Source organism: Cucurbita maxima, unplaced genomic scaffold (genome assembly GCF_002738345.1).
Source record: "Cucurbita maxima cultivar Rimu unplaced genomic scaffold, Cmax_1.0 Cma_Scf00007, whole genome shotgun sequence".
Classification (NCBI taxonomy): domain Eukaryota; kingdom Viridiplantae; phylum Streptophyta; class Magnoliopsida; order Cucurbitales; family Cucurbitaceae; genus Cucurbita; species Cucurbita maxima.
In genome coordinates, this window is record NW_019272023.1 from 5,324,578 (window position 1) to 5,337,500 (window position 12,923).

General features: G+C 31.7%; 2 protein-coding genes across 4 annotated transcripts in view; one reads left to right on the top strand and one right to left on the bottom strand.

Annotated features, from left to right (window-relative positions):
• The window catches only part of LOC111481904 (nucleolin 1-like), an 8,862-nt gene extending 4,276 nt beyond the window's left edge, over positions 1-4,586 (bottom strand). For all 3 annotated transcript variants that reach the window (XM_023127510.1, XM_023127509.1, XM_023127508.1), the window contains exons 1-3: positions 4,150-4,586; positions 554-654; positions 112-439 (exon numbers count right to left, since the gene is read on the bottom strand). In XM_023127510.1, coding sequence (XP_022983278.1) covers positions 112-439; positions 554-654; positions 4,150-4,284 — 564 coding nt within the window. In that variant the 5' untranslated portion in view covers positions 4,285-4,586. The remainder of the gene's footprint in view (positions 1-111; positions 440-553; positions 655-4,149) is intronic.
• A 3,297-nt stretch (positions 4,587-7,883) lies between these two features.
• LOC111482080 (zinc finger A20 and AN1 domain-containing stress-associated protein 5-like) lies at positions 7,884-8,814 on the top strand. The gene has a single exon (XM_023127721.1). The coding sequence runs from the start codon at positions 8,052-8,054 to the stop codon at positions 8,559-8,561; it is 510 nt and encodes a 169-aa protein (XP_022983489.1). The 5' UTR covers positions 7,884-8,051; the 3' UTR covers positions 8,562-8,814.
• Positions 8,815-12,923: the final 4,109 nt, after the last annotated feature.

Consider the following 12,923-nt stretch of genomic DNA (forward strand, 5'->3'; position numbering starts at 1 on the left):
AAAAAAAAAAAAAAAAAAAAAAAAAAAAAAAAAAAAAAAAAAAATTACATTTTAAAACCCAGTTACCTGCTTCTAGGTAAAAAATCAGAAGAGAAAAGTCAGACCACGAACCTCAGTGCCTTGATGATCATCAGCTCGGCTCCTTTTCCTGTGACTGGGAACTTGTTCAGGAGAAGAATGCTTGACACGACTAACTTCAGATCTTGGAGCAACACGGGTTTCATCATTAGCAATTTCTTTCCATTCCCTATTATGCTGCCTGCTAGATAATTGTTCCGACTTCCCTCTTTCTGAATCAGACTCCAGATTGTTAGAATTATTTCTTATATCTGGTTCTTCTACCGGAGACTTTGGTCTGGGCACCTCATTATCATTGGCAGAAGATTTAGTAGGCGGCTCCACATATAAATCCAAACATGAAGCCAGATGATCCCACAGCCTGTTGAAATGAAGCTTATAAAACTGTTAAATCAACTAGCTACAAGAATGACTCGACACAAGTTACAACCCAAATTACAAATATGAACAAGAGGAGTGATGAGAATCAAATTACCAAGATACAAAAGAACGGCTCTCATCTGCCAAAAATACATTAAGTTCATTCTGTGCTTCTTCTTTGCGCCTGCCGTTCCTCAATAAGACAATCACGTATTCCTACCCAAAGAACATTCATTACATTTAATACAACTTGATTCTTCAAACAGACGTTCTAAATACCATACTTCGGAACCACATTATGATGAGTATAAAAAAATGGAACATGGATGCAATTTAAGCAACAGACAAACATGCATATGAAAAATGCACAAGTATAACGTTTAATTAAATTTAAAATGCAGTAAAGAGAGTTACCAATTTCATGCAGCAATACCTGAGAAAAAATGGATATTCAAAGGCTAAGCGATACCACATCACTTAAATAAATGCCAGCATCTCAAAATAAATTTTCAAGCATTCAGCTTTATAAACTAGTTAATATCTATATATTATAGAGAGAGAGAGAGAGAGAGAGAGAGAGAGAGAGAGACTTAAAAAAACTCAAAGAAAGCCCAGCTACACTAAAAACAAAATGAGACCTAAGGAATAATTACACAAGTCTTTACGAACATAAACTTAAAGTGTTAATATAATTAAATTTACAAGCTCTTCGGTTAAATGGTTATCAGACATGGTATTAGAGCAAGAGGTCTTGTGTTCAAACCCTTATAATGTAACTTTCTTCCTAATTACTATTGATTTTCACTTGTTAGGCACTCACAAGTAGGGGGAGTGCTGGAGAGTTGATATCATTAAATTGACCAAAACCCATGAGCTTAAGCTTTTGGGTTGATTGGTAATCTAATAGAGATCCAAAGCGAGGTATGAAATCAAACAAGGGACCACACCTCACCAATACACTGCTCCACTCCACTAAAAATCTTGTTGTTCCTTTCTTTCCAGATTCCCAAAACAATACCACTAAGACATGCTAACCACAACAAACGACCATTGTCATGAAAAGAGGAAGGGAAAGCAACTCCTTGAGCATGGAACTAGAAATTCTTGACCAAACCAACCAGAAGGAGGACTCAAAAAGGTTGCTCTACACCGATTTAGCAAACTGACATGACTACATGAGATGATCTAGATCCTCGGCTACTAGCCTACAAAGAATGCAAGACTAGGGTCTGATCACCTTAGACACGAACCTAAGAACACAATCCAATGTATTAACCCTGCTAACGAGGATCTTCCACACATAAAATTTGGCGTTCTTCAAGATTTTGCTCTTCCAAACCATGGAAATTGGAAGAATGAGTTCGCGTGGAAAGGTAATCTTCAAAAGAATGTAAAGAAATAATAGCATTGAGATGATAGAAAGGTAAAAAAAAAAAATAGCAAGATTACTAAAACATGGTTAATGCTTTCTTAAAGAGGACATCTTCTTATCGAGATGAATGCCTCTAGTGTGGTTTGAAGAAACCCTTAAAGAACAACGGGGGCTCTCCAAGAGCTAATTAGCCCCAACCATGTATAAGTAATAGAGCCATCCTCGGGTGCATAAGGATTGACCAAGCTAGACTTGTTTGCCTAAGAAAATTGGACTCAAGCATTCTAAGAATTTAGTCATCTGATTCATATGAAGGATGGATAAAGATTATAAATGTGCCCCTCAACAAATGTTGTCTTGATTCCTCTGTATGGATTTGAAATATGTGGAGAGAAATTCAACCACTGAAACTTCAAAAATTGGTTCTCATGGCTGTCGTAGAAGTTATATCAAATCTCGCTGTGATCTAAGTGTTATTCATGTTGACACTGATACTGATGGATCTTGAATTATGAATTAACTATCTTGGCCAAGCCAAGGGAGTTTCAAGTGAAATATGACTTTCCCCACAGCTAACAACAGTTAACAAAGCAAACCCCAAACAGAAATAACCGAACAATAACAAAATACCCATTCCTTAGGCCCCAAAGAATCATGTCCTAGTCACTCCTATGATTAAACAATTATATTACCCGCCTTTACATCACTTGTAGTCCCCTCCATGCGAAGCTTAAGAGTTGAAGCCTTGACTCTTTAATAGCTTCCTTGTACAAACCAAAAAATTATCAAATCTAACTAAGACCTCATAGATGTTTGTTGGACTTCTTTTTCTTCTTCAAATTTTCAGTATCTATGGACCCTCTCAAGATGTCCATCTCAAGATTTTTTTTTTTGGGAGGGAATTGGACAATCTTGGGCGCCTTTGTTATGGCTGCAACCTTTCTTTTAAAGGTTCAATTTCTCTTCTGCTAATTTTCTTCTTCTCAGGCTTTTCAATATTTATGGCCCTTCTCCAGATGTCTATATCCAGGTTTCAATTTTAGGAAATTGGAAAATCTTGGGTGCCTCTGTTATGGCTAATTGAGTAGTTGAGAAGGAAGATGCTTCAATACCTTTTAATGAAGCTGGGAGAAATTCACTGCGAAAAGCATGAAGCTCTTTGACGAGGTTCTTGACAACCTCTCCTTCATTGATGTCCCTCCCTCATAACAGAGCCAAGTTAACTTGATCCAAGATGGACTGATTGGTCCCTCATTGATAGATTTTAGTCTCCCATGATTGGTTACTCTAAATCTCCGAAGAATTAAAACACCTTGAAATGCCTACCTCCAACCGCTAAATGACCCTTTAAGAAATCTTCTGGTATCAAATGGGATCCTGTCCTTTTTAAATTCATAAATATGAGGCTCAAGCACAGCAATTTCCCAAAGACTTCCAAAAGTTGGTGGAACACTGCTCTAATCTTGAAGGTTGGCTAAGGTATGGTCTGATTTGCAAATTAAAAAAAAAAAAATGAAAAGCTTGCTGAAAAGATGGAACCTTCAGAAAAGCTGAAACTCTTGATGATCCCAAAGCTCTAGACCACTTGCAAAACTTTTCCCTGCTTGAAGCAAACGGTCTTCTCAAATTAATCTCGAATCCCAACTCAATGATCTATTTTGGAAAGAGATTTGTTTAGACACGAAGATACAATCCACATAGCTCGCAGGAGACATGTCAAGAAGAGAAGAATATTATAACACTAGCTCTTTCCACAGATATTGAAAAGGCGTTTCTTGCTTTATCCAAGATCCATACTCAAATAACAGGTGGCAAAATTTATATCAAACAGTTTGGGTCGGTTCTCAACCTTCGAGACATCCAAGGATTGCTTCAGATCGAGGCTAAATTTCGAGTAGACAAAATTATTTAAGCTATTTCACATTTGGGAAGTAAGAAAGCTCAAAAACCTGATGGATTCACCACTACTAAATCCTTCTAGAACTCTTGAAACACCCTCAAGGAAGATATTACGAGTATTCCAATATCTTTTTTCAGAATGATATTCTCAATAAATCCCTCAAAGAAATCTAATGCAAAGATTACAAAACATTTTCGTCCAATTAGCTCAATCTCAATTTCTTGCCTCTACAAATATATAACAACCCGCGAATCCTACATTTCCATTTTTTCAACCAAACAAATTCCTCAACAACCAGTCAAAAAGAAGAAAATGGCCTCCACCTGAATAACCTAAAAGAATTTCTAAAACTCCCAGGCAGACTCGTCACAAAACCGATAATGACATTGCTTCGCAAAAAGCAGGCACATGAATGTTAAAAGGCCAGGGTAGTCCGTACCACGAGAGTGTCGTCAGTATAATCGCCCATGAATTCCTTCATCTTCAGCTTTATCCTCTCCCTGAGCTTCGTCATTCCCTCGCCACTGAAATCAACCTTGAACGTTCGATCATCGACACGATCCTCACTACCCATCTCGGATGCGTTCTATCACCAAGATTCACAATCGAGAACACCGAACGCTTAATTTTAATAACACTAACACCGGAGTTCAATCGATATTCAAACCCTCAATTATTAAACTCCCGAATTGCAGCTTCCATGAACCCTAGCCGGTTCCACCGATCCTGTGAAAACTGGACAGAGAAAACCGATTAACAAGGAAGCGGCTGGAAATTAAACGCAGAAACGCAACGGAGAGCGGATTTCATCAGAGAACATGGCCGAGGGAGAAAGATTTGAGATGAACAGAACAAAAATGGAAAAATAGAAAAATAGAAAAATGGAAAAATGGAAAAACGGAAAAATGGAAGGGCTTACTCGTAAATACGTTTTGCATTACAGCATCTCATTGCTTTTGGGCCCTGTTTTTTGCGAAATTACTCTAAATGGGCCGATCAATTTGGGCCATGATTTTGGAATTCCAATTTTTTAAATATTTAATTAATCCTAACCTAATTAAATTTTTAAATAATTAATTAATAAGTTAGATATAAATTTGAATTTGATACCTAATCAAATTTCAAATTTTAATTTGGTGTCTGATGAATTTTTAAAAGAATAAAAAGTAAGTTTATTATACATGATAAAATATTATTACCATTAATTTAGCGGACAAAAATTAAAATACATTTTATTAGTCTCCTTTTAAAAATTTGAAGTTACTCGTCTTTATTTTATATAGTTAGTCTATTGTGCGCATTCAACATTTAAATAATATATTTTTACTTATAATATGTTATTATAAATTTAAATGTAATTACAAGAAAGTTTGTAATGATTTAAATAAATGTGTAATTAAACAAAGTTTATCGATAGTTAACAAAAATAAAGCAATAAAATGTTGAATATAAGATAAATAATAAGCATTTTAACTCACTAGTACAACGTAAAATGCTTACCTAACCATTTAAATATTTATTAAATTTTTTTTTTTCTTTTACATATGACTAGCAATTTCACATTATATAATTCTTTTTTATTTATTTAAATGTATACTTTTTTTCCTCCCAAATTATTTATAATTATTTTCATTTTTTTTAAAGAAGTATTTGAATTACTAGTTAATTTTTTAAAAAAATTATTTTGTTAAAAAAGAAAAAAAAAAAGCTTAAACTTCAAACCTTTGTAAGAAGTAAATGACACAACAGAAATTTGTATTTTAGCCTAATTTATTTTTTATAATAAATAATTTATAATCAAATTATACAATGTAGTCCACATTTTTATCATTAAGTTTTGAAAATATATTTTTTAAAAAATAATTTATAGAATAAATGAAATATTATGAAAAAAAAAAAACAAATGGATGAAAATTATAAAGATGATAATTAGGTTTAAGCTAAGAATAATTTGGTTCGTGGAATTTGGACTTGTGAATGGCAATACAAAAGTAGGGAAAAGAAAATAAAAAGTCAACGTTTGACTTGGTCAAGGACAAAATTGCCAACTAGGTTCGCAGTAGTGGGCCCACAAGTAGCCAGCGTGGATATTAAATTAATTAGAAATAAATAATTGGGGTTCCGTATCAAATCTCGACGCCTTCCTTGATGCTTCACCCTAATGGACGACAGCTTATTCCCACTAATTAATGTTATAATTTTCTTCACATTTTTTCTTAATTATAAATATTCACATTTGTTAAGAAATTAACGATTTAATTTATTTTGTTCTCATAATTAAATTTTATTTTAAGTTAATATTAAAATATTTGTAAATAATAATAATTAAAAAAAAAAAACAGAAAGAACACAAGTCAAATTTGGTCCATATATTTTAAAATTTTAATTTTATGTTCGGTAAATTTCTTAATTTTTAGTTTATGTCTAACAAATTCATTTTTTAATTTTTTAATATCAAATAATTTTTAAATTTTTTTTATTAGATGTGAGGTAATTGTCATAAAGTTTTTAAGTTTAATAAAACGTGACCGGTCAACTCATATTAATTAAATTATTATTTATTTTCTTAGGGTTTAGGGAGAAAGAAAGACGGAGACATTTTAGGCGTGTAGACTTTTTTCGGATTAAAGGGAGACGCGTATAATACGCACGTGTATTTCACGTGCGAATATGAAAAAAGAAAAAAGAAAAAAGAAAAAGAAAAGGCGTTGCTAATGTTGTTGGGTTGCTGCTTGCTTGGTGAATGGTGACAGAGCTAAATGACGAAAATACCCTTTCCTAAAAAAGCGCTATCCAGAGAAATGTTCCTCTGCTCTGCAGTCAGATAGGGCGGCTTCAAAAGCCTCCTTTTCCTTTTTTTTTTTTTTTAATATTATATTAAATTAAAAATTAATGTAATTGTATCTTTAAAATAATATTTCTCTCTCTCTCCATCATCACCTCCACCTGGCTCCGCGTGTACGTCGTGTATTTACCTATTTACCCTTAGATTTTATTCAAACCATAAATGTCTTTTTTTTTTTTAATAAATTAATATTCTTACTAATTAAAACTTAATTGAACGTTTAATACATTTCCATCTAAATAAATAAAAAATTTAAGATGTTTCTACAAAATAGTATTTTAACCTTATTCATATATTTTCGGTGTAATCTTTTTTAAGTTTACGATAAATTAATTAAGAACTAAGAATATTTATATATTATGAATTTTGCGAAAATAAAATATATTATATCTTTTTTTTTTAATAGTAATTTTAAGTATTTAATATTTTTAATTAATTATTTTGTTTTTAAATTTAATATCGTCAAAGAAATGATATGAAAATAACATGCAAAGGTCTCGAATAAAGTCATTTTTTATTATATCTAATTGAATAATTTATTTTGTAATTATAGGCGGAACACCTTATGAAACTTGTGTGTAGTTAAATGTTATTGAGTTTTTTAATTATTAAAAAAAACATTTATCTACCGAAACATATTACATTGATAATTAAAATATCATAAAATTCAAATATCAAATATTTAGGAATCATAATGCATCACTAATATCGGTTGCGTTGTAACCCTATTTTTGGGTTGACTTGACCAAAATAATTCAACCTACAAATTGAACGGTAGCTTTGGTCTTCTAAAAATGAAACTAAACTTTATGGTTTGAATCGGGTAGTATGAATTAATCGAGTTATCAAGTCATATGAAACCCTAACTATTGACCAACATTGGTTCGGATTTGTTATTTTTTTCAAATCCTTATATGAATAATTATATACTAAACTAAATAAAATATGATGACCAATAAATTATAAATAGATGTCAACTAGAATATAATTTATTAAATAATATGTCATTATCATATTAAAAAAGTTTGCGACGAATAAAGAAGGAAAATAAAAATGCAGTAGACGAACTACCCATTGACTTTGACGCAGACAATGAGCATCAAAAGGCGGTTAATAAAAATAATCATGTGGCTTAGGAAGCGGACTCAGGGAAATAAAAATAGAAAGGACCACAGGCAATAATTTTTCCTTTTTTTAACGAAGGCCTGCAACGTCAGAGCTAATCCAGGACCACCAGAGGGATGGGAAGGTAAATAGATAAATACGAGGAGGGTATTTATGTCAATGAGGGAAAAAAGGAGAAATTGTTTGATGCGCGTGTATGAGGCCCATATTCTATCTCAAAATCGCGGCCCCTTTTCCATCCCTTCATATTACCGCTCCTCGCTCCCTCCTCCTTCGACAAATCCTCAAAATCCATCCAACAATTTTTCTTCTTAATTCTTTGTTGTTGTTGTTGTTCTTGTGTAAATCTTACGGAGAGTCGGATCGGAGAAATGGCTCAGAGGACCGAGAAGGAGGAGACGGAGTTGAAGGTACCGGAGACCATCACGTTGTGCGTCAACAACTGCGGATTCACCGGTAATCCGACCACCAATAACATGTGCCAGAAGTGCTTTAACGCCACCACGGCCACGGCGACTACGATATCGTCGTCGTCTTCGAATACTGGAATATCGGTGCCTCGGAAGTTGTCAGGTGAGAAAAGTTCGAGATCTAGATCTCGATCGCCTGTGCTAATGGATTCCGTTCGCGACAGTAGCAGGAATATGTCCGTGGATCGGTTCAAATCTGAGGAATCTGCCAAGCGTCAGGTGAATCGATGCTCCGGATGCAGAAAGAGAGTCGGATTGACCGGTTTTCGATGCCGATGTGGGGAGCTGTTTTGCGCTGAACACCGGTACTCCGATCGCCATGACTGCAGCTTCGATTACAAAGCCGCTGGTCGCGACGCGATTGCAAGGGAAAATCCAGTCGTTAAAGCGCCGAAGATCGTTAGAGTCTGATTTGTATAAAACGTCAAAAAAGACAAAAGATAGAACAATCATATTTGATCTGATATGTCAAATTTAAGATCGTGGACTCGAAAGAGAAAAATGGAATTTCTACGGAAACGAAGGTTTTATAAATCCTGCAGTTTCTCTCTCGTAGATCACAGATCTGTTGAGAGGGAGCGAGGAATTAGTCGTCGAATATCAAGATCATCGTGTTTGATTGATAAATATGAATTATCTCGTTTATTATTAATTTTTCGATTTATATTTCTGCTTCAATCCATACTTCTTCTTCCTTCATGTTTCTGGCTTCTGGAAAATGAAAATCAAAAAATTACTTGTAGGTCTCTTCCATATTCAATCGATTCTCGTGTTCTTCTCTTCCGTTTCCTCTATCTTCGAATCGTTCATATGGCAGATTTCGTAAATTCGATTGAAATTTCGGAGCCGGTGGACTTTTCAGTTGTTTGCTCGATAATTTTCCTGGTTGGGAATTGGGAAATGCAAAAACCATGTGCTCGGCTCGGCAACAACATCTCTCGAGAACTGAAAGAGATACGAGATGGTTAAAACGCGAGAACGGCACGCCAGATATCGTGATTAATATTGGCAATCAGAAGGGCTAATGAAAAGGTGCCACGTGTCTGTTTTAGACAGATGTACAGAGCAGTTTGTGGTACTGATGGGTGAAACAATATTTTTTTTTAGCGCAAAGGCGGAGAGAGCGGTGAGATGAATGACACGTGTACGAAGAGAAGGATGAGAAGGAGGATCGGACGGCTATGATGTGGTGGAGGGTACGTGGTGGCGCGTGGACAGTCTGGCAGCATTTTAAGTAGGTGGGGAGAGGATGTGCGATATGAATAAAAGCTGTCAATAAATACAAATTTGTCTACCTCATTATTCCCCACTCCCTCGTTTATTAACAATAAATATATCAATTATAAATTTATTTTCTCAACTGTTAAATGTACTAAAAAAAAATTATGAATATTAAAAAATGTACTCTTTTAAATTTTTACTTTTTCTATATTTTTAATTATGAATAGATTTATTAATTTTAAAAAATATAATATGTTAGGAAAATGTAGTTGTAATTGTAATTACTTTTTCAAATATTTTTATTATTAAGGGACTTAAAAAAATTAAAAATTGAGAAATTAAATACCACAAATACAAAAATTTCAATATTTAAATTACAATTTTACTAAAATTGTAAAAGTAATTTTTTTATTTATCCAAAATATACCAAACGAAGATTTTAATATTTACCTTAAAAAAAAGAAATATAAAAGAAAATTAAAGTGAAACGTGGGCCCGAATAGTGCCACCTGTACTCTCTGTAGGGACCATAATAAAGTGGAGGCATGGGCTTCCATATCTATATTTAATATTATTTAAAATATTTCAATACATATTTAACCAATTTAAATATCATTTAAGTTTTAAATATGTATTTTAATTAATGCATATAATTTATTTAATTCTTTTTGTTTGAATGTATCTGTACAATAAATATATTTTCTAGGTTAAATTTAACCTTTCAAATTAAATAATTTTTTAATTTATCTAATATTTTAAATATTAATTTAAATAATACATGTTTTTCTTTGGATCTACAAATTACAAGTTCAAATGATACAAAATTAATTAATCAATTTTCATTCTTTAATTATAGGTTACCCTTGTAATGTTTCTGACGGAAGAATGACTAAGTCATTGATCATCTAATAAACAATTTACTTATAATTCAATCATTAACTAAGTCTATCTCGGGACAATGAGAGAATGAGACTCCATGATCATTCCCTAAATTAGCCGATGTGAGACTTTTATCATCCAACACCTCCCCCTCAAACAAAGTACGTCTCCCCTTAATCGATTCTCGACTCTCGACAATGGTATGATATTGTCCACTTTGAGCATAAAGCTCTCATGGCTTTGTTTTGTACTTCCCTAAAACGGCTCACACCAAATAGAGAGAGTATTCCTTAATTATGAACTCATAATTATTCCCTAAATTAGCGGTTCGTGCTTTCATGATCCAACAATATTATTTTCAAAGATTTAATATTCCTAAATCAAAATCAGGTGGGCCCACAACTTTGTTATTATTTTCCTTGAAAAATATATATATATTTTTCATATTTCCAAACGGTTAGACCTAATTTTGAGGACTTCGCCCTTTTTCAACTTTAAACATAATATATAATTGTATTTTTATACCGAAGTTTTGAAGTCTGTTCATACTTCCTTTAAAAAAAAAAAATTAAAAAAAAACTTTTAATTTATACAATTTGTCTACAAAATTGTTTTTTTTTTTGTCATTCTCATAATATTCAAACTTTCTATTCAGTAAACTATGAGTATAATAATAAAAATTGAATTATATATTTGGTTGTTGAGGAAAAAATGTTGAGGAAAAAATGGATAATTTTATAAACATAATTGGTGCGTAATAAATATAAAGCAAATGGCACTTATGAACTTATTTATTTGTTTATTAATATTAATAATATTATCTGTTGAAAGTGGACTGTGACACCAAAGCCAACAAAATCAATTTCTTTCTGATCTGCGACTTACCTTTCACTTTTCTTCTCCATCTTTTGGCTGCAACATAATTGGATTTTGCTGATATAAGTTCCCTAAAATAAATAAATAAATAAATAAAATAAATGAATAAAAATGGATGGAATTTTGGTCAAAACAATTAAATCCTTGATGCTATGGAGCCAAAAGAGCAATCTAGAATTATGCTATGTGCTACAAAAATTCAAAAAGAATATACTCCTCTCTCTATATATAAAGGCAGATTGAGAATAATATTCATTATCGAGCTCTATCTTGTTTGATATGATATCTTAATTTTATTGATTTAATAAAAATTCTCTCGATTACATCAAAATGGTAGGGTGTAACCAATTTTGAATTTGAAACTTTAAAAGGAGAATTATATTAAAAAATATCTGATTTTATTTTGTTAATATCAATAGTATAATATATATAAATTCTATGATATTGTAACCCTAATAAGATAAGTTTTGTGTCTATTTAGTATCTAAAGTTTTAAAAATGTCTAATAAATTCTTAGACTTCAATGGTATGCCTACATGTTTCTAAACTTTTAAATAGTTTATAAATCATTATATTTCCAATTTTATGTTTAATAAATCTCTAAATTTTTTTAGTATCTTGTAAATATAAAAAATTCAAATTGAGTAGCTTCATTACCCACCAAACAATTTCATGTCTAATAAATCAATTTTTTTTCAGAAAAATATATATATATATATAAAACTGGAACTTCAAAAATATACTTTTTCAATAATATAAAAATATATATACAATAGTTCAAAGATCTATTAAAACTTATTAAGATACAAAATTGAAAGTTTGCGGATAAATACATTTCTTATACCTTGATCTATATCAAAGCTCCGAGCCTCATCCTAAAATCAATCCTTCCCATAGGTTATTGTCCCAATGAATAAATAATCAAGATTAATTACATTCCATATTATACCATTGGTATGAATTAAAATAACAACCCTCTCACTTGGAACATTAGTGTTGTAAAAAAAAAAAAAAAAAATTATGAGAAACTGTTTACTATTTACTTTTTAGACTCAAGAAACTATTTTTATTTTTATTTATTTATTATTATTTTTTTTTTTTTTGTAGGGAAGAAAAAAGTAGAGAGTCAAATCAATCCCTATCTTGCTACAGATTCTTAATCCCAAAAAGTCTCCTGCTTTCCCTGTTTGTCACGGTCATAGAAAGGCACTCATGCAAAGCACCCTATATTACATATGATTCCATAGAAATCAATTAAAATGAATATAGAAAAACGTATATATCCTATTTTGGTTTAAAGGTCTGTTCCATTTTGGCCTCTTTTAATCCCTAAATTGAAAAAAATAACCATGGTAGACCATTGACCTTCATAATACCTATTTTTTGTCTCTTAAACTTTTACAAAAAAGAATAAAAGAAAAAAAAAAAATCTTGGTCCTCATTCTATTACTCTGTAATAAAAATAAAAATAATCTTGAACTTGCATAGTTCGAATACATGTCTATATTAATAGACAAATATAGACATATAGACAATGTGTTGAAATCAAAATAAATATAAGAACTAAAATAATTACTTCTAAAAGTTCATGTCCAACATGGTGAAAATTCAGGGTCGAAAGTGAAATATTTTTAAAAGTTTTAAGACCAAACTCAAATTTAAACCCAAAAGGGAACTTGGCTAGGGGAATAAGAGAGATGACGCTGCATTATCTAAGTTATATGTTCAGTCACAGTTATTTTTCCAACACTCATACGGACTGGCACCTCTTTTTTTTTTTTTTTTTTTTTTTTTTTT

Excerpts from the sequence above, each read along its gene's own strand:
- LOC111482080 (XM_023127721.1), top strand. The coding sequence starts at position 8,052 with ATGGCTCAGAGGACCGAGAAGGAGGAGACGGAGTTGAAGGTACCGGAG.